We start from the raw sequence: 23213 nt of genomic DNA on the forward strand, positions 1-23213 counted from the left end.
TTCTTATCTGTTTCTTCATTTGCTCCACTTCACGGGTCTTTCTGTCTCACTTTGCTTTTTTTCCATTCAGAGGTATTAAGAAGCTGAAGATGGTTTCACCAACATTGGCCTCAACTGAAGAAGAGGTCAGCCCATCTCAGGACCCTCAGTTCAGTCTCACCAGTTATCCCAACCACATATTTGACCTCATATTAAACATGGCGATGATCTGCCTTACAAGTTGAAGTTTTCCATCTGTTCCTCTGGTGGTCATCTTAATCCTTTGCTTCATTGTGGTTTTGACATTTTTAGGAAAGATTCACATTCTGAGACAGAAATCTGAAATTGAAGGATGAATCCCACACAAAAATGAAGACACCCTATAAGCCTGCCCTGGTGTTCCCCGCTGTCCAGATTATTAAACCCGTGAGAAGCCAATAACAAGTAAGAACAGCTTTATTTTAACTATTTTTTGCAGCAGAACTTGTGATGAAATGTCGACTGGCACACTTACGTTTTTCAAGTTTGGAGAGGCTGACTTTCATTGCCCTCAGTTCTCCTTCCAGCTCTGCGATGCGCCTCACATCAGCCGGTTGCCCTAAAATGAACAAAGTGAAATGATGACCCTGGGGCACAGCAAGCATGGAGGCAACTTTCACTCAATACCCTAAATCCAAGCAAAATAAATAAATAAATAAAATTCACTGCATGTCAATAATGTTTTTATACAGTGGATTCATAAAGTATTCTGACCTCTTCTCTTTCTGCACAATTTACTGTTGGTAGATTTAATATTAAATTGATAAATTGGCAATTTTTGCCCATCAATCTACTCTCAATAACCCAGAATGACAAAGTGAAAATGTGTTTTCAGAAAGGTTTCAGATTTATCAAAAATCAAAAACTGAACTCTCTCAAGTTCCATCAGATTGGACGGGCAGCATCTGTAAACGACCACCATCAGGTCTCTCCACACATGCTCTACGTGACTTGACAAGAAAGCGTAACTCATATTAAACATGGTGATGATCTGTCATGTAAGTTGAAGTTTTCCATCTACTCATCTAGGGGTTATATTAATCCTTTGCTTCATTGTGTTTTTGACATTTTTAGAAAACATTCACATTCTCCCATTGCACTGTGAGTCCATGTTGCTGGGAAGCAGTTACCAGAAGTCGCACGTCATAACGTTTTAAATAGCCACCATGACGCAGTTGTGACAGTAAGCTGATTCGATTTAAAAGATCAACTGGGATAGTAGACAAAACACATAAGAAAAGGTCAGGACTTGGAGATCAAGAAAACCAGAGCGTCAAAACTAAAGCTTCTTCTTCTTTTGGCTGCTCCCGTTAGGGGTGGCCACAGCGGATCATTTTGTTCCATCTCTTGCTGTCCTCATCATCTTGCTCTGTTACCCCCATCAACTGCATGTCCTCTCTCACCACATCCATAAACCTTCTCTTAGGCCTTCCTCTTCTCTTGCCTGGCAGCTCTATCCTTCGCACCCTTCCCAGCATCTCTCCTCTGCACATGTCCAAACCAACACAATCTCGCCTCTCTGACTTTGTCTCCCAACCGTCCAACTTGAACTGACCCTCTAATGTACTCGTTTCTACATCAGAGATCAACAATGAAAAATTCTTTATAAAGGCACAAAGCAAGATTTGTTATCCGCAGCTAGGATGACAATACAGTGAATCGGGAGATCTTGTAACCCCATCATTGAAATTAATTGTGGGTCATGACCCCGGAGGACACCCCCCCCCCCCCCCAGTGATGGGAAAGCTACCTAGACAATGGGATAAAACATGGCGGCCTGAGATGAATCAAAATCTAAAATATATAACAGACATCTTTTGCTCACAAGGCAGAGTTTTCACAATTTCTCCCTCTTGTGAGGCACATGTTGATATTTTGCGTTCATAAAAATTACTTCTAAACACTTTGAAATCTATTATGTTGTGTCATTAATGTTATTACTTTTGGACAGTAGGTGGCAGTGTAGGAAATGATATATAAAGATATGGGTAAGGGATAAGAGGAGAGTTCTTAGAGCGAGAGTGATGAGACGGAGATGTTGTTGTAATAAAGAACATATTTGGAAATTGCAACCTGGAGATTGTGTGGCACGGTGGCGCAGTGGGTAGCACTGCTGCCTTGCAGTTGGGGGACCTGGGTTCACTTCCTGGGTCCTCCCTGCGTGGAGTTTGCATGTTCTCCCCGTGTCTGTGTGGGTTTCCTCCGGGCACTCCGGTTTCCTCCCACAGTCTAAAGACACGCAGGTTAGGTGCATTGGCGATTCTAAATTGGTGTGGGTGTGTTTGTGTGTGTCCTGTGGTGGGTTGGCACCCTGCCTGGGATTGGTTCCTGCCTTGTGCCCTGTGTTGGCTGGGATTGGCTCCAGCAGACCCCCGTGACCCTGTGTTCAGATTCAACAGGTTGGAAAATGGATGGATGGGATGGAATCTGGAATCTTTATGGGATGGTGTTTTCCTCTAGGGGGCGTTAACTCCATGGTTGGGATAAGTTCTTTTGTAATTGTGGCGTCTTTAGTAACCCGACACTATATAGATATAATAAGAAGGTGGGAGCGGAGGATGCCATCATCTACATGCTACACCGATCCCTCTCCCACTTGGACAGAGGCAGTGGTGCTGTAAGAATTATGTTTCTGGACTTCTCTAGCACCTTCAACACCATCCAACCTCTGCTCCTTAGGGACAAGCTGACAGAGATGGGAGTAGATTCATACCTGGTGGCATGGATCGTGGACTATCTTACAGACAGACCTCAGTATGTGCGTCTCGGGAACTGCAGGTCTGACATTGTGGTACTTTCTCCGGTCCTGTTCAGCCTATATACATCGGACTTCCAATACAGCTTGGAGTCCTGCCACGTGCAGAAGTTCACTGACGACACTGCTATCATGGACTGCATCAGGAATGGGCAGGAGGAGGAGTATAGTAACCTAATCAAGGACTTTGTTAAATGGTGTGACACAAACCACCTACAACTGAACACCAGCAAAACCAAGGAGCCGGTGGTGGATTTTAGGAGGACCAGGCCCCTCATGGACCCCATGATCATCAGAGGTGCAGAGGGTGCAGAGGGTGCAGACCTATAAATACCTGGGAGTGCAGCTGGGTGATAAACTGAACTTCACTGCCAATACTGATGCTCTGTGCAAGAGAGGACAGAGCCAGCTATACTTCCTTAGAAGGCTGGCGTCCTTCAACATCTGCAATAAGATGCTGCAGATGTTCTATCAGACGGTTGTGACGAATGCCCTCTTCTACGCGGTGGTGTGCTGGGGAGGCAGCATAAAGAAGAGGGACGCCTCACGCCTGGACAAACTGGTGAGGAAGGCAGGCTCTATTGTAGGCACGGAGCTGGACAGTTTGACATCTGTGGCAGAGCGATGGGCGCTGAGCAGACTCCTGTCAATCATGGAGAATCCACTGCATCCACTGAACAGGATCATCTCCAGACAGAGGAGCAGCTTCAGCGACAGACTGCTGTCACCGTCCTGCTCCACTGACACACTGAGGAGATCGTTCATCCATCACACTACGCGACTCTTCAATTCCACTTGGGGGGGTAAACGTTAACATTATACAAAGTTTTTGTCTTTTATACCTGCATTTTTTATCACTCTTTATTTTGATATTGTTTTTATCAGTATGCTGCTGCTGGAGTATGTGAATTTCCCCTTGGGATTAATAAAGTATCTATCTATTTATTTATCTAATATTAAAAGGAGATACCCCTCCCATAGTGATACGGAAATAAGAAATCACATAAGAGAAAATAACTTAGCTTTCTTTAATGACGATTTACGCGGCATAACGGATGAGGAAGACATAGCAAGACTATTATCGAAGTGGGATCTCGATGTATACAGTCTGCCATTTTCGTTGCTGCGCTGGAAGGATTTTCAGGATCAGATGACGTTATCTCCCATCTCTCTCTTTCGGCTTCAAAGGTGTGCCAGGAAATGTTCCAAGGCTTTTTACTCTTTCTCCACGTGCAGGCCCACACTTAGGTAAATCATGCCATTCCAAACAAGGCAAAGAGAGACATGCTGACTCTAACACACAGAAATAGTGCACGTCGCCCATTTGTCTCTGTCTATCTAGTCCTATGCTTGGCCTAGCAGTTCTAAATGCTGAGCCCCTTTGTACTAAATCTGGCTCAGCTGTGCATGTAGAAAGAAAAGAAAAACAGATTTAAAATATTTGTACAGAGCACAGTGACACATATAAACTTATTACAGACGGATATAACTAATCAATATAACAAAATCTCTTCAGTGATTTTTTTTTTGTACAACGGTACAAGAAAACCCCCACATATGATATACCATTAAACTCGTCTGGATGTCTGGTTTATGCAAGATGTTTTCTGGGGTTCCCTCTATTTGTAGCTCTCCAGACACCAAAAAAACCCAAGTTTTAGGCCATTTTTGGTCCATATTTTGTGTTGGAAATTAACCCTTGTGATAAACCAGTGGGTGTCTTCAGTAAAATGGGCGTGAATTGCATAACACATCAACCGACCCCAGGGGTTCACCCCCTATTGAGATACGAGGTGTCAAAGTTACTCCTTTTCATAAAACATCGAAAAAATGGGGATTGGTAACATAGGCAAGTGGAATGTCGTTTATGCGATTTCGAGGTTGCTGATCCCGGATATGATAATATATTTGATATTTGGTTCCTTAATGGTGGTCCTAGCACTCTAAGAGACACTCCTAGAAGATTGCAAATGACAGATTTCAAGGATAAGCATGTGTGGTATCGTTTTAGACTATTTCAAGGTCAGGGATTATGAATATGTTGTTAATTTTGATTTTTGATCCTTTCCTAGGAATATAGTCCCCCCAGTGAGAGGGTGAAATAAAGACAAATTTCTTTTATAATGAAGAATGTTTAGACTTTAAATAATTGAATTGAAGCACACATTTTACTATTTCAAATGTCTGATTCAACCATTCTTGTTTATTACGTACTTCTGTCCCATGAAGTAACTCATTACATTTCTTATAAATACCCCAAATTATGGTGGCTTATGCTAAGTCGGACTTTTTGAACTTTAAAATTCCACTTTGTCCAATTTTGAGCCTAGCCAGGTTGAAAGGCCTACTGTTAGTAGTTGGGATAAGCTGGTCTGGGTGAGCCACTTCTGGGTTGGTCAGTGAAAGTCCTGGCCTACTTTTATGGGTCTTATAGATGATTTTACATCTTTTCTGCTATGTTTGTGACTTCAGTTCCCAATAGTAATAAATCCACAGCTAGTTCCCTAATACTTTGCAGGATCTTTGTCACCATTCCTGATACGTCAGTGTGCTTTCAGATTTTTTAAGAGAGAACCAGAGGATAGATGTTTAAACGGAAAAGAGTCAAAACAAGCAACGAAGCCAAAACAAGAGACAAAAATCACAGTTAAAAATTCAAGAACAAATTCAAGTCAAAAGGTATGTTCAGAGTAAAAAGCTCTTTGAAAGGGTCGACTTGAAAATTGGTTTTGAATCTGCAAAAAAGTGAAATCCTGGGCATCCTTTCAACTAATTGCATCATTACCCAAAGGTCATAACCTTGGAGAACACTCCCCTAATAACAGGTTAATTTGTCCTAACGACAGGAGCGTAAAATGGCGGTGATTGTGAAAATACAAAATGGTGGGCAACACAATTCAAAATATTTTACAACTATTGACACAAACAGAAACAAAAACTCCAAAAATAAAAAAATGTGAAGTTTACATTCAGATGTCTAAAAATGGTGGAATTAAACATATCTCTCTATTATAATAAAAAAAATCTTGGGTCAAGATGTGATCTTCTCGGAAAGACTAGACTTTACAACCTTTGGAAGCAAGACCCATGAGATGGTCACTTATGCACGTCACGCCCTACTTACAAAAAATTTAAAACAAGATGATGGATATCTAACCTTAGAGTTGATGGAATGCTTTTGGTAGACACACTTCATGTGCTCCCAGCTCTTAAAAAATGTATACGTTCTAGATGGCATGTCACTGACTAAGCAAAGAAGAGAGAACAGCATTTCGAAAAGAGACACAAAAGCGTTGGAGATAACAGAAGGAAAAGAAGAATGCACAAAAGAACAATAATAATCTATGTGCAAATTCTGACAATAAGGAAAGTAATAACCAGCCCGGACCAAGTGGACTGGAAAATCTCGTAGATCCAATCGGGGTCAGAAATAAAAGACTTCATAAAGACGTTCAAAAATGTTGGCGTGATACACATGCAGAGCAGGTTAGAGATTATGAAAGCAGTGGAATTCGAAAGGCTCAAAAAACGTTGGCGCGATACACACACAGAGCAAGTTACAGATTATAAAAGTAGTACAATTCAAAAATATAAAAAAAAAAGAAAGTAAATATCGCATTAGTGCAAACAAACGGAAATTATTACTCAGTGAAATAATGGAACAGCAAAAAGAGATTGAATATATATGGACATAAGTGATATGTAAGAAGTATGTAGATATTGTAAGGCTTTAAAGTTTAAGTCGGAGACTTATTGATCATCTATATCAGCGTTTCTCAACCTTTAAGTATTTATGACCCAAGTTTTCATAACAGTTTTAATTGTGCCCCACTAACGTTTTTTTGAAACCCTAATAAAATTCATTCCTATATTTTTTGCTGCCGATACACCGCTACAAGTTTAAAATTTCCCTACGAATAGTGAAATTACGCCCACATATGGCAATATTCGCACCCCCTTTTTTGTTAGTGCTGGCCTATATAATGCACATAATGAGGTTATTAGAAATAAACTTGATGCATTAGGATTAAAAGTCAAGACAGAGGTAAAGAATTTACGGGTAACTATTGACTCTGTCCTGAATTTTAAATCACTTTAATCACTTAATCACTTCATTTTTTAATCACTTTAAATTTTTAATCAGATTACTAGGACAGCATTTTTTCACTTAAGAAATTGTACGTTGACCCTGTTGTTAACCTATATATGACAAATAAACTTAAACCTAAACCTAACAAAAGTTAGACCTCTTATAACATTGCAAGATGCTAAAAAATTAGTTCACACTTTTGTTTTCAGTCGACTAGATTACCGTAACACACTTCTCTCAGGACTACCAAAAAAAGACATCAATCAGTTACAACGAGTGCAGAATGGAGCTGCTAGAATCTTAACTCGGAAGAGAAAATCCGAGCACATCACCCCAGTTTTGATGTCACTACACTGGTTACCAGTGTCATTTAGAATTGATTTTAAAATACTGCTGATGGTTTACAAAGCCTTAAATAATCTGCTCCATCTTATATTTCAGAAAATCTGTCACCTTACACTCCAAATCGTAACCTTAGATCTTCAAATAAGGGTCTACTTAGAATTGCAAGAGCTAAACTTAAAAGAAGTGGCGAGTTGGCCTTCTGCTGTTATGCATCTAAAATCTGGAATAGCTGACCGAAATTTGCCAGGCTGATACGGTGGAGCACTTTAAAACACTGCTGAAAACTCATTACTTTAACATGGCTTTCTCATAGCGTCATCTTAGTTTAATCCTGATGCTCTGTATATTCAATTAATTATCATTATTATTCACGGTGGCTCCAAAATCCGTACTAACCTCTACTTTCTCTTCTGTTCTTTTTCTGGTTTCCTGTGGTGGCGACCTGTGCCACCACCACCTAATCAAAGCACCGTGATGTTCCTACATTGATGGATTAAAGGCCAGAAGTCCACATGACCGTCATCATCAAGTTCTTCCATGTGAACCCTGAATACCATGAGGACTGATTGAGGTCATTTATGTTAGGTAGAATGCCTAGAAGGAGCTGGGTGGTCTCGTGGCCTCAGACCCCCTGCAGATTTTATTTTTTTCTCCAGCCGTCTGGAGTTTTTTTGTTTTTTCTGTCCTCCCTGACCATCAGACCTTACTTTTATTCTATGTTAATTAGTGTTCCCTTATTTCAATTATTCCCTTATTTATTGTCTTTTTGCTCTTTCTTCATCCTGTAAAGCACTTTGAGCTACATTGTTTGTATGAAAATGTGCTATTGAAATAAATGTTGTTGTCTAATTCGTGTTGCCATCAAGGAAAAGTAGTGTTGCCTCCTAATGAAGAGGCGAGAATTAAAAGATTTGTTGTTTAGTGAAAGTGAAATCCACAAACACTACAGGCATAAAATCAGAGTCTACAATAATCTTTTCACATTTGCATCATTTAATGCTCAAAACGTAGATGTACATAATAATGGACCATACGCTATAAGAATCTGTGGTCCCGCAACAATTAGAGCTAGTTTAAGTTTAATTTTGAAGAAACCAAAATTCGGTCATGTTTATATTTATGATCACAGAGAAGCGATGCAACATAGAATCAAAAGAGTATGTAACAATTCCCATGAAAATAACAATCTCTTTAAATTGTATATCCAGATAACCAAACCTGGGGGTGGGCGAATGAAGCGAGCAGGGGGCAGAGCCCCCTAGTACAAATCTTAATACATAATTCGCCATTATCCTCACTCACTCACTCACTCACGTCCGTCCGAAGCCGAATGCGCAGTCGCCTTCTGCGCAGCTGCCCGAAAAACCTTACGAGACCGACATCACGGCAGGCGAAGGATTTACGGCTGCGAAAATTCAAAGAGAAAGGCGACTTTGACCGACATCCAACCACAACATCGCGGGAGGCGGCGGATTTACGGGCGCAAAAATTCAAAGAGAAAGGCGACTTCGATTAAAGCTCTAGAGGCCTGAAAGGCAATTTCGACTACAGCTCAAGGCCTAATTACGCATTCATTCAATACACCTATATCAGGTTTGTGGTGCTTATATTTATTATATATTATACTATTCCACTCATGCCCGTTTCATCTTACGTTGTTGAAACGGGCTCTTTGTCTAGTTAATAATAGAAACCATACCGTATCCTAATTATTTCCATCACAACTAGAAGCCAAAGAGTTTTCTTACCTGGGTACCCTACTGCTCCACGCTCTCCTTTCTGCCCTCCTTGGCCATTGGCACCTGGGCTGCCCCTGTCACCTTTCTGCCCTGTTTGGCCTGGTGGTCCAGCTTTCCCAGGAGGACCAATGACTTTATCACCTGTTCACAAACACAGGGACGTTAGTCAGAATATGTTACATTTAATAAACTTTATGTTGCTAGAGAACTAGGAAATGGAAATTAAAATAAATAAATCCAGAGAGTTTGAGGGGACGTGTTTTAATCCTTACAATGTCTCAGGGTCAAATTTGACCTGGCTTTCTGTAAATCAATAAAAACAACCACATTTTCATAAGTTTATATGAAACTTTTTGACCTTTCCTTCATTTTCTCCCAGTTAAGGAACATCATCTCATAATCTACACAGTTCCTAAAATATTTTTGCCAGTTTTGATCCACCTTTGACTTTAATGAATTTTCCAAAGTATTTAAGGTAGTTAGCGACCCATATAAAGCACCTCAATGGCACTGTTTGAGCTCTGGCTTGTGAAGTACACTAAAGTCATTACAGACTCCACACTTGTTTTCAGGTTCATGGTGACCAATGATGACATTGAACTCTTTTTTTGCACAGTTTAATGCCATTGGAGTGTTTTGCCAATGGAGAACTCCAGAAGCGTACCTGCACATGCGTTTCTTTCTTAAGCGAGTTACTCACCTTATCCTGGTTTTGCGTGTGCATGTAAACGCACTCGATGAGACCCAAAACCAGCACATGCGTCACTAGGTTCAAAGTCACCCTACTATGGCTTGATTTGTGGGTAACTACTCCCCTTGTATATGCAGACCACTTCTTACCAGATACTTTGGGCTCCACATAACCTCTGAGTTGTCCACATTTATGAAGCTTTTCTCTTTCAGCTACTTCTGTAATTTGTCTCTACACTCCACAAGACAGAATCAAATGAGCAAAACTGGCCATCATCTTTGCCACATGTGCCGAAGGATTTTCTATGTTTCCTATCTTTTTTCACACACCTTTATCCCCTTTTTGTCCATTCAGACCTGGTGGACCTTCCTTCCCTTCCCTTCCATCTCTCCCATCTCTTCCTGATAACCCTGGCATCCCGGGACAGAGGTTTGGGCTTGTGGGCTCCACGCTGGCACAACAGTACAGTGCCATACTTAGAATGGTGGTCAGCAGGAGAAAGGTGTGCGGCTCCATTTCTGGGGATCAGTCACCAATCCTGGAAGAAATTCAATGAGATTTTCAAACCATGTGAGTGGATATGTAGACATCCATTGGTCATTAACCGTTTGAACCCTCCCCTCCCCCAGTGTTTTGACACTGTAACCCTCGCTTCTCCAACTCCCCAACTATTTTGAAAACCACATATTTTGATTTATAAAAGTAAAATTTTATTATATAATATGATGATATTGTGATAGAAATCTTTACCTTAAATATATATACATATCTTTTAATAATCAACTCGAAGAACCAGGCAGGAGGAAGCTTGTCCATGTATCTTTAATTTCTCTTCATGAAGAAGGAGCACCCTTGTGTTTGGTGTTCTTCCAGATGGACTTGAAGTGGAGAAGGACAAACAAACTGTGATTGCATTCACTACACTTTTGGCACGCAGATTTATTTTGTTAAATTGGAAGAATCCTAACTCTCCTCTTATAAGTCAGTGAGAAACCGATGTTTTATATTATTTGAAATTGGAAAAAATCTAATTCTCAATTAGAAGATCTGTACAGAACTTTTTCAAAACCTGGAAGGATCTAATCAGCAATATTTTAGAATAAGAAGAAATAATTATTTCCACATCTCTTTTCCTTCTCCATTTATCTTTATTGCCCTATCAAACTCAAAAATTTAGATATGCTTACTAGCTTTAAGTATTACTCCTTTGGCTATGCTCTCCTTCTCAGGGGTGGGGTTTGATTTGTTTTTAATCCTATTTTTTGTAAAAATTGATCTATTTGTACGGAATGATTATAATAAAATTAATAAAAAAAAAGAAGGAGCACCCCATCACAGCAAGGGGTGTCACAGAAATGATCACAGAACAGAGACAGGGAGTCATTCTTATAGATAACAGTGCTGAATTACTGCTTACTCTGATTGGTTCATTGGTTTGCAGCATCTAATATTAACTTCTGATTGGTTTATTGGCTTACACACCCAAATATACACCCCAAAATAAGAGTCTCTTTCTACCACAAGTCTTAAATTCAAATCTTAATAATACATTTTATTTATATAGCGCCTTTCCCATGCTCAAGGCACTTAATCTTACCCTTTTGTTATGAAGTTTACTGCGAACTTAACATCTGTTAAGTCTTAGGGCCAGTTTATACTTAATACTCAGAACGCATACGTGCACGGATCATGGCTTCCTTGCGTTTCTAGCATTGATTTGATGCATCCTCTGAGCACATCCTCAGAAATTAACGCGACACATGCGGAAGATGCAGTACCAGGAAAAAATCAGGGGGCGCAGTGTGATCAACAATATAAGACAGAACAGCACTACTTCACTTAAGGATCGGCACAGTAAGACAATGCTATCATAACCAATTTATTATTTTTTGTGACCTTGGTAAGATTAGCAGAAGATATTATTTGAACAGAGAAGACGTTGGATTTAGAGAACTGCTTTGAGCCTGGGATTTTAACATAATTTTTATGGATTTATTTATTTCCATTTATTTGGACTTTTATTCCATTATTTTGGACTTTTGTTGACATTTTGTAGTCTTAATTTAAGATATTACATTAGATAGCTTTGACCTTAATTTCAAATTTTTCCAGGAGTTTTTGCCATGAAGCCTATTGTTACAATTGTAAGGATTAAAAGGATATATTAGAAATAGCTTGCTCTCTTTCTCCCGACCCCCGGCCCCCATTTTGCCTCCACACATGAGGCCAAGACACACACTTCATGAAGTCCCAGTCCTCTGACATACCTAGAGACAGAGCATGTCCAGAACAAGGCAAGCCCCCCAGCAGCAGCATATGAGGATTAAAATAAAGATATCTGTTGACAATCCATTCTAAATACTACAAACATAAAATATAATCTTAACAGTCCTGAAAGAGTCAACCCCGGGAATGATGTTAAACTGTAGCCAAGGGTAAACAGATAATGTGTGACAGAGAGTCCTCATAAAATAAACCAAGGGTATGATGTTAAACAGCTGTCTCCTTTGGGAAGAAAGAAAAAAAAATAGATAGATAGATAGATAGATAGATAGATAGATAGATAGATAGATAGATAGATAGATAGATAGATAGATAGATAGATAGATAGATAGATAGATAGATAGATAGATAGATAGATAGATAGATAGATAGATAGATAGATAGATACTTTATTAATCCCAAGGGGAAATTCACATACTCCAGAAGCAGCATACTCCTCTGTCTGGAGATGATCCTGTTCAGTGGATGCAGTGGATTCTCCATGATTGACAGGAGTCTGCTCAGCGCCCATCGCTATGCCACGGATGTCGAACTGTCCTGCTCCGTGCCTACAATAGAGCCTTCCTTCCTCACCAGTTTGTCCAGGTGTAAGATGTCCCTTTTCTTTATGCTGCCTCCCCAGCACACCACCGCGTAGAAGAGGGCGCTCGCCACAACCGTCTGATAGAACATTTGCAGTATCTTATTGCAAATGTTGAAGGATGCCAGCCTTCTAAGGAAGTATAGTTGGCTCTGTCCTCTCTTGCACAGAGAATCAGTATTGGCAGTCCAGTCCAATTTATCATCCAGCTGCACTCCCAGGTATTTATAGGTCTGTACCCTCTGCACACAGTCACCTCTGATGATCACGGGGTCCGTGAGGGGCCTGGTCCTCCTAAAATCCATCACCAGCTCCTTGGTTTTGCTGGTGTTCAGGTGTAGGTGGTTTGAGTTGCACCATTTAACAAAGTCCTCGATTAGGTTCCTATACTCCTCCTCCTGCCCATTCCTGATGCAGCCCACGATAGCACTGTCATCAGTGAACTTCTGCACGTGGCAGGACTCCAAGTTGTATTGGAAGTCCGATGTATATAGGCTGAACAGGACCGGAGAAAGTACAGTCCCCTGCGGCACTCCTGTGTTGCTGACCACAATGTCAGACCTGCAGTTCCTGAGACGCACATACTGAGGTCTGTCTTTAAGATACTCCACGATCCATGCCACCAGGTATGAATCTACTCCCATCCCTGTCGGCTTGTCCCTAAGGAGCAGAGGTTGGATGGTGTTGAAGATGCTAGAGAAGTTTAGAAACATAATTCTTACAGCAACACTTCCTCTGTCCAAGTGGGAGAGGGATCGGTGTAGCATGTAGATGATGGCATCCTCCGCCTACACCTTCTCCTGGTATGTGAACTGCAGAGGGTCGAGGGCGTGGCAGACCTGTGGCCTCAGGTGGTGAAGCAGCAGCAGCTCCATGGTCTTCATCACATGTGACGTCAGAGCGACAGGCCGGAAGTCGTTCAGCTCACTAGGACGTGATACCTTTGGGACTGGGGTGATGTAAGATGTTTCCCAAAGCCTCGGGACTCTCCCCTGTTCCAGGCTCAGGTTGAAGATGCGCTATACAGGACTCCCCAGCTCTAGCGCACAGACCTTCAGCAGTCGTGGCAATACTCCATCTGGACCCGCTGCTTTGCTGACACGAAGTCTCCTCAGCTCTTTGCTCACCTGCGCTGCTGTAATTGTGGGTGGGGATGTCTCTCCTATGCTGGTATCAGCAGAAGGATGGGTGGAGGATGCAGTACTCCGAGGTGAGAGTCGGTTAGGGTGGTCAAACCTGTTAAAGAAGTTGTTCATCTGGTTTGCTCTCTCCACGTCTCTCTTGATGGTGGCACCCCGCTTCGAGCTGCAGCCCGTGATGATCTTCATTCTATCCAATACTTCCTTCATGCTGTTATTCTGCAAATTCTGCTCCAGCTTTCTCCTGTACTGCTCCTTCGCTGCCCTGAGCTGGACTCGGAGTTCCTTCTGCACGCGCTTGAGCTCATGCTGATCACCGTCTTTAAAAGCCCTTTTCTTCTGGTTCAAAAGGCCCTTGATGTCACTTGTAATCCATGGCTTGTTGTTAGCATAGCAGCGGACTGTTCTTACTGGAACTACAATGTCCATACAGAAGTTGATGTAGTCAGTAGTGCAGTCAACAACCTCCTCAATGTTCACAAAAATGACCATAAGACATTGAGAAGGTTTGGGGCAGCCACCTGTATAATTTTTCCTGGCTGCAAAACTGATTCAAAAGAACAGACATGCTCACACAACTGAGTCCAAAACAAAACTGACTTAGTACACACAAGATAACAGCTTTAAAGGCCAGTAAGGGAAGTGATGTCATCAGGACTGGAACCGGAAGTGACGTCGTTGGCTGCCCCAGAGCTGGGCAGGATTTCTCTAGAATGGTCTGTAAGAGATCAAGAGGGAGAATTAGTGCACTTCGTCACCCCCTGGTCCGGCATGGAACTACATGTACTCAAGCCCTTTAGTTGTCTCCTAAACACGCGTGTGTGACAATATATATATATATACATACATACATATATACCTTGTCACACACGTGCGCATGGGAAGCAGATAAAGTGCTTGAATGAGAGTAATTCTGAGCCAGACTGGGAGATGGCAGAGTGCACTGACTTTTTTTCACTTTTCTGCAGAACATTCACGGCAAATTCCGCTTGGCCCTGATGATGTCAATTCCACTTCCGACCCCTTTGAAGTTGCCTCCGGGTCATATATATATATATATATATATATATATATATATATACAGTCATAAGAAAAAGTTTGGGACGCCCTCTTAATTCTTTGGACTTCTGTTTATCATTGGCTGAGCTTTCAAAGTAGCAACTTCCTTTTAATATCTGACATGCCCTATGGTAACAGTAGTATTTCAGCAGTGACATTAAGTTTATTGGATTAACAGAAAATATGCAATATGCATCATAACAAAATTAGACAGGTGCATAAATTTGGGCACCCCAACAGAGATATGACATCAATACTTAGTTGAGCCTCCTTTTCCCAATATAACAGCCTTTAGACGCTGTCCTCCTATAGCCTTTGATGAGTGTCTGGATTCTGGATGGAGGTATTGTTGACTATTCTTCATACAAAATCTCTCCAGTTCAGTTCAATTTGATGGACAGCCTGCTTCAAATCATTCCATAGATTTTCGATGACATTCAAGTCAGGGGACTGTGACGGCCATTCCAGAACATTGTACTTCTCCCCTCCGCATGAATGCCTTTGCAGATTTCCAACTGTGTTTTGGGTCATTGTCTTGTTGGAATATCCAACCCCTGCATAACTTCAACTTTGTGACTGATGCTTAAACATTATCCTGAAGAATTTGTTGATATTGGGTTGAATTCATGCAACCCTCGACTTTAACAAGGGCCCCAGTCCCTGAACTAGCCACACAGCCCCACATCATGATGGAACCTCCACCAAATTTGACAGTAGGTAGCAGGTGTTTTTCTTGGAATGCGGTGTTCTTCTTCCACCATGCAAAGCGCTTTTTGTTCTGACCAAGTAACTCCATTTTTGTCTCATCAGTCCAAAGCACTTGATGACTCTGGCTCGTCTAAATGAGCATTTGCATACAACAAGTGACTCTGTTTGTGGCGCAAGTGCAGAAAGGGCTTCTTTCTCATCACCCTGCCATACAGATGTTCTTTGTGCAAATTGTGCTGAATTGTAGGACGATGTACAGATACACCATCTGCAGCAAGATGTTCTTGCAGGTCTTTGGAGGTGATCTGTGGGTTGTCTGTAACCATTCTCACAATCCTGCTCATATGCCGCTCCTGTATTTTTCTTGGCCTGCCAGACCTGCTGGGTTTAACAGCAACTGTGCCTGTGGCCTTCCATTTCCTGATTCCATTCCTTACAGTTGACACTGACTATTTAAACCTCTGAGATGGCTTTGTGTAGCCTTCCCCTAAATCAGGAGACTGAACAATCTTTGTTTTCAGATCTTTGGAGAGTTGCTTTGAGGATCCCATGCTGTCACTCTTCAGAGGAGAGTCAAAGGAAAGGAAGCACAACTTGTAATTGACCTCCTTAAATACCTTTATATCTCATGATTGGACACACCTGTCAATGAAGTTCAAGGCTTAACGAGCTCATCCAACCAATTTGGTGTTGTAAGTAATCAGCATTGAGCAGTGACAGGCATTAAAATCAGCAAAATGACAAGGGGACCCACATTTGTGCCCAGCAAGTTTTTCACATTTGATTTAATTTCATACAACTAAATTCTGCTTCACTAAGAATCTTTGTTCGGAAAACACAGCAGTACTCAGATGTTCCTAGGAAATGAAAGACATACCACTGGTATCTTTTTTGTTGAAAGGAGTGTCAATTATTATGCAGGCAGGGGTTCACAAGCTTTTTCATATGACTGTATGTATGCAAACTGCTGCATTTGAAGAGAGTTCAGTGATGCTCATTCAAGAAACATTCCTATTAATGAGGCACTCGTTCAAGAAAATGTGAGGTTTCTAAACTCTCTTGGGACTCCCATCAATGGGACAACACACCAAAGAGTGTCCCAAAGTGTGATCACCGCGTCTATGGAAGACTGTTTATCTGTTGCCGGGGCAACAGCGGGCTCACAGCTCTGCTGTGTCTCTCCGCCAAACCAAACAGAAAAGATCTCGATGGGTGATGCAAGGAACATTGTAAATGCAGAGCACAGGATTACTTGGCCACTAACCTGGTCACAACCCTGTATGACTGCTGTGCCTGTGTATAAGGAGAGTGGCAGACCCCACTACAATAAATAACTGTGCTGTTCCTGTTTCAAGCTGAATAAAGACTCAGTCTCGTGTTTTGGGGTGTAAGACCGGGACTTATAGCGAGACCCCAATCTTTTAGGATTCGCTTCTGTGGCGCTTCACTGCAGCGCTGTGAGCCTGCTGTTGCCCTGCCCCGGAAACGGACAAACAATCTTACACAGATGCGGCAATCACGCTTCGGGACGCACTTCAGTGTGATGTTCCCGCTGGGATCCCAAAAGTGTTCAGAAACCTCACAATATGAACAGGCATACAGGCACTAATGGGCACCCCACCTTTATCCACTCTGCAGACTCAGTATCCAGCCAGACTGGAGGAGTGCTGGTGGAGCCTGAGGAAGAAAATCTGAGGCAGTGGTGGAGCAGCAGCACGTGGGGCAGAGGCAGAAGATACCCGTTGTTCAAGTTGTCAGATAAAGTGATTGCATTCAAAGCCAAACTTGATTTATGAGGCTGACGAATGAACATTGGGATTTTTGATATGTTTCAAACGTTAGCAGAGGTTGTTAAAGATACCAAGCCAGGGCCTTCTTTCTCCCAGCTGGTGTATGATCACCTATCTCACCTTTCAATAGAGTTTGAGCATTATTCCCAACCACAAAAGACCCCTGAAATGGGAAGGAATGGATCCGTGACACATTTGTGACTAAGCCAGGTGAATCAACTTTATCTGTGCTTGAAGAGGATCAACTGCTTGAGGTTACAAATGATGGTGGCCTTAAAAGTATGTTTGAGACAACTTCAAATCTCCATACGTTTTGGATTAAAGTCGAGGCGGAATATCCTGAGGTTGCCACAAAAGCACTGAAAAGTCTGCTTCCATTTCCAACATCCTATCTTTGTGCATCAGCGTTTTCTGCAGTGACAGCAACCAAAACGAGATTATGGAGTAGACTGAACATAAGCAACACACTTCGTGTGTCACTGTCTTCAATTGTCCCCAGATGGGATCACCTGGTGGCAGGAAAACAAGCTCAGGGCTCCCACTGATTCTGCATTATGGTAAGTTGTATAATTTCTGTTATGATATTATAACTTAATAATAATAGAAATCCATCAATCCAGCCATTATCCAACCCGCTATATCCTAACTACAGGGTCATGGGGGCCTGCTGAAGCCAATCCCAGCCAACACAGGGCACCAGGCAGGAAACAAACCCCAGGCAGGACGCCAGCCCACCGCAGAATAATAGAAATATAATGTAAATTGTGTATAAAACTGCCTCACGAACTCTCCCTGAATCCACCATCCACCTCTAACCGACCGATCCCTGAAAAAATGTGCTTTTAGTAAAGCGGTCCTTGGTGTCAAAAAGGTTGGGGACCACAGCCTTACAGTAACCTGCGCCCACCTCAGATCACTTACCAAGGATGGCGTCAGTGGCCGTATCACATTAGATAGATAGATAGATAGATAGATAGATAGATAGATAGATAGATAGATAGATAGATAGATAGATAGATAGATAGATAGATAGATAGATAGATAGATAGATAGATAGATAGATAGATAGATAGATAGATAGATAGATAGATAAGAAAGGCACTAGATAGATAGATAGATAGATAGATAGATAGATAGATAGATAGATAGATAGATAGATAGATAGATAGATAGATAGATAGATAGATAGATAGATAGATAGATAGATAGATAGATAGTGTAGCAGTAGAGGCGTGGAGCCACCTCTAACACCCTCAGGTAACACTCCAGACACTGGATAAAAGTCCAAGACTTCTTTGTTTTGTCTTGACGTGTACAAATCACCCTCCACTCCACACTCATATAAATCACAATAACAAATAAACTCTCAATAATCACAAATCCTCCTTGCCCAGACACTTCGCCACCCTACCTCCCAGCTCAGCTCAATGTCTGGGCTTTCCCACAATCCTTTTATACACCCTGACCCGGAGGTGTTCCTGCCCAATCAGTCCACAGTTCCTTTTCCCTTCCGGGTCAGGGTAAACAGTCCTTTTCTTCAACCCGGGAGCACGTCGTTTCTTCCTGTCACGTGACCGTGACGTACTCCCAGGTTATAGGGCACATAAGAGTCCACGAGTCCCCCTACAGCGACTCCCGGTGGCCCCCAAGGTATCCAGCAGGGCTGTGTATAAAAACTACATAGTCCATGAGGCCCTGCTGGAACTCGGGGAACATCCACGCTGCTGGGAGAGCTCCTCCTGGCGGCCTGGGGGTGAGGGCCGGAGTAAAAAGCCGGCAATCCTCCACAATAGATAGATAGATAGATAGATAGATAAGAAAGGCACTATATATCATAGACAGATTTGAAAGGCACTATATAACAGATAGATAGATAGATAGATAGATAGATAGATAGATAGATAGATAGATAGATAGATAGATAGATAGATAGATAGATAGATAGATAGATAGATAGATAGATAGATAGATAGATAGATAGATAGATAGATAGATAGATAGATAGATACTTTATTAATCCCAAGGGGAAATTAACTTTTAAAATTACTTTAAAAAAATTCACATTAATTCACATTAGAGCCGGTGCCACCATTTAGGTGTTCTTTAGTCTCATAAGCCCACCCCTGGACACATCAGAGCCTACTGTCCAGGACCCCAGCTGTGTAATCACTGCCTACAGTAAATCATTTACCAAGGATGGAGTCAGCTGGCCACATCGAATTTCAGTTGTTGTCATCCATGGGGTTTGCTGCACCCTAATAGGCTGAGGGCCTCTGATCTCAATGAAAGCTGAGACCTCAGCTACACAGCTTGTGCCACCAGAACACCGAGTCTCTGATCACATATCTTCTGAGTCTGGGTCTACACTCACATCTCAAAGGAATCCGTGACTTCAAACACAGGGTCTTTGTCTCCACTAAATGCCTGCCAGAGGCAACATCATGATTTTAGGGTCAGCTGGTAGAGTCTGTGACCACATCAGGGTTTTGGACTCTCAAAAACCAAGACTGTAACCCCATTTGTCTGTGTTGACGATTGAGTATAGGCCTGTAAATGAAGTTCAGAGTCCAGGACAAGCTAAAGTCCACGGCCACACTGAAATCAGATTTCCAAAGGCAGAATCCGTACAGAACAAACCAGGACAAGACGGACACATGAAAATGGGCCTACCTTGTGCTCTTCACACCTCTGTGTTCATCAAGGCCTCGACACAACTGACAGACTCCACACGGGGGGGACGTGGCAGTGGTATGGTGGGGGTGGCTTTGGGGGGTTTACATAACCCTCTCTTACTGGTCAGAGTGTAAACACAGGCTTCAAACAGAAAGTCCTCACTTGCCGCTGGACACGCTGCCAGGTTCGTAGACGATAACTATTTGCATTTTTCTGACACAGAATAATAATAACTGAGTTTCCAAGAAAATGACATAGCAACAAAAAGGCATAATGTTACAATAATTATAAAAGAATCTTAAAACTAATTCGGAAAGGTATAGAAAACCAATGAAAAGATTGATGTTGGGTGACGCAGTGGTAGCGCTGCTGCCTCATAGTTAGGAGACCCGGGTTCGCTTCCCGGGTCCTCCCTGTGTGGAGTTTGCATGTTCTCCCCGTGTCTGCGTGGGTTTCCTCCGGGCGCTCTGGTTTCCTCCAACAGTCCAAAGACATGCCGGTTAGGTGGATTTCGATTCTAAATTGGCCCTAGTGTGTGCTTGATGTGTGGGTGTGTTTGTGTGTGTCCTGCGGTGAGTTGGCACCCTGCCCGGGATTGGTTCCAGCCTTGTGCCCTGTGTTGGCTGGGATTGGCTTCAGCAGACCCCCGTGACCCTGTGTTCGGATTCAGCGGGTTGGAAAATGGATGGATGGATGGAAGATTGATGTTGTTGTGTGACTTGATCCTTGAGTCCTGAGAAAGCACTGGAATTCTAACAGCAAAACAGGAAAGAGGCAAAGGAATCAAGTTTGTCACGGAGAAGAAATAAGTTCAAAGTAATATGAAACAAATATGTTTTAAGAAACTTTTTAAAAGTTTAACTATAATCACAGTACCTATGAAAAGTACTCACCGCCTTGGAAGTCCTCACATTTAATTGTTACACAACTTTGAATCATAGTGATGGAGCCAACCTGGACCATCACAGGCCCTCGACTTCCTAACTGTTGCAGAAATACTAAATAAGGAAACATCTTGAGCCGTCGTTATATGTGGAATTCCAACGTGGCTGACTTTTATGTGCTCCTATGTCAAAGTGAAAGCAGATCTCTGCAAGGTGGGCTAAATTAATTACAAATATAAAACACAAAATCAGTGATCACCCCCTTGAGGTCAGTGTGTAGTAGATGGCAGCCATGACAGTCCTGAGTCTGTGTGCTTAGGTCTCTCTCTCTTTCTTTATCGGCTCTGCCATTTTTCCTCATTTTTCTTCTTCTTTCCAAAGCTGTTCCAGCTCTGTCACTGTCATGGTGTTCCTGAATGAACCCATCCATCCATCCATTTTCCAACCCGCTGAATCCGAACACAGGGTCACGGAGGTCTGCTGTAGCCAATCCCATCCAGCACAGGGTGCAAGGCAGGAACCAATCACGGGCAGGGTGCCAACCCACCGCAGGATACACACACACACACACACACACACACACACACACACAAAGCACACGCTAGGGACAATTCAGAATCGCCAATCCACCTAACCTGCATGTCTTAGGACTATGGGGGGAAGCCGGAGCACCCAGAGGAAACCCACGCAGACACGGGGAGAACATACAAACTCCACGCAGGGAGGACCCGGGAAGCGAACCCAGGTCTCCTTACTGTGCGGCAGCAGCGCTACCCACTGCGCCACTGTCACTGAGTGAACCGCCTTTGTCAATTTGAAACACTCCATTGGATTCAGATCAGTACTCTGGTACAGCCACTCCACAATGTTCAGTCTTTCCTGTGAAGCTTTGGAATTACGCTTGGATGTGTTGTTTTGTTGTCCAGGCCTTTAATGACCTCTTGGGCACGGCCATCAGTGGTGTGTCTGTCTGTAGAGAGAGTGTCGACCTCGTCGAGAGGTTTACTTACCTTGGCAGTGACATTCATGTCTCCGGTGACTCTTCCTATGAAGTCAGTAGATGGATTTGGAGAGCATGGTGGGTCATGAGGTCACTGGAAAGGGATATGTGGAGCTCCTGATATCTCTGCAAAGGACAAAGGTCCAAGTCTTTAGAGTCCTGGTGCTTCCTGTCTTGCTATATGGTTGTGAGACATGGATGCTATCCAGTGAGCTGAAACGAAGACTGGACTCCTTTGGTAGTGTGTCTCTCCGAAAAATCATTGGGTACCGTTGGTTTGACTTTGTGTTGCTCATGGAGTCCCGAATGAGGCACATTACCTGCATTGTGAGGGATCATCAGTTACGGCACTACGGCCATGTGGCACGTTTCCCCGAGGGTGATCCAGCTCGTAAGATCCTCATTGTTGGGGACCTGAGTGGCTGGACCAGACCAAGGGGCTGCCCACATAACACCTGGCTGTGGCAGATAGAGGGACATTTCTGGACGGTTGGACTGGACCACGTGTCTGCCTGGGGGGTTGCCAACCACTATAAAACTATATTTTTCTTGCGCACTGTACCATTGCATGCTCCCCAACTTGACTTGACATGGTCTTCTCCCAAGGTGCAGACTTCATCAGGTTTTCCTGTATTCATTTTTCCCCCATCATATGCCTCTCAGCACTTGCAGCAAAGAAGTGTCCATGCAGCCGTCATGGTGGCGATGGCGTGTTTTTGATTATGTGCAGCTCAAAATTATGTTTAGTCTAATGGTCACAAAGCTCTGTTTTGGTCTTGTCAGACCATAGAGTGTTCTTGTAGCTGACTACCTGAGTCTACCATGTGCCTTCTACTAAGATGTCCTGTGTGTGGTTTTTCTCCTTGCCACACTCCCATAAGGATGCAACTGGTGAAGCACCCAGGTAGTAGCTGATGTTCTGTTCAGTCTCTTCAATCTCAGTGACTATAGCTTGTCACTCTTTCATAGTTTTCAGAGGTCTCCTGGTGGCCTCCCTCACTTTTCTTCTTCAGTCTTTGTAGACGTGCTGCTGTAGCAGATTTCCAGTATAATAGAATAATTTAGAGGTAACAGCAGTTAAGTATTTTGGTTTGTGGTGCATATTGAAATATATAAACACTAAGGGGCTGTCACACACGTGCACATGGGATGCAGCTAAAGGGCTTGAGTAAGGGCAGTTCCAAGTCATACCGGGATGTGGCAGAGTGCACTGACTCTTTTTCTCCCTTTCCTGTAGACCATTCACGGGAGATTCCACCTGGCCCTCTTGATGTCACTTCCGGGACCGAGCCTATGGAAGGAGACCTTGCCGACTCCTCCCCCTGTGATGTCACATCCAGGCTCGAACCTATGGCTGAAGACTTTCATGAGCCCGACCACTTTGATCTCACTTCCTGTCTTCCCCTTTAAAAGCTTCCACCTTTTCCCCATTCCCGCAGTTCTGTTTTGGACTCGGTTT

General features: G+C 42.8%; 1 protein-coding gene across 1 annotated transcript in view; it reads right to left on the minus strand.

The window, feature by feature from the left end:
* LOC114647656 (collectin-46-like) overlaps positions 1 to 23213 on the minus strand; it is a 61242-nt gene that overhangs the window by 11826 nt on the left and 26203 nt on the right. The window contains exons 7-9 of the mRNA XM_028796262.2: positions 9968 to 10163; positions 8957 to 9088; positions 494 to 577 (exon numbers count right to left, since the gene is read on the minus strand). Coding sequence (XP_028652095.2) covers positions 494 to 577; positions 8957 to 9088; positions 9968 to 10163 — 412 coding nt within the window. The remainder of the gene's footprint in view (positions 1 to 493; positions 578 to 8956; positions 9089 to 9967; positions 10164 to 23213) is intronic.

Source organism: Erpetoichthys calabaricus, chromosome 3 (genome assembly GCF_900747795.2).
Source record: "Erpetoichthys calabaricus chromosome 3, fErpCal1.3, whole genome shotgun sequence".
NCBI classification, from domain to species: Eukaryota; Metazoa; Chordata; class Cladistia; order Polypteriformes; family Polypteridae; genus Erpetoichthys; species Erpetoichthys calabaricus.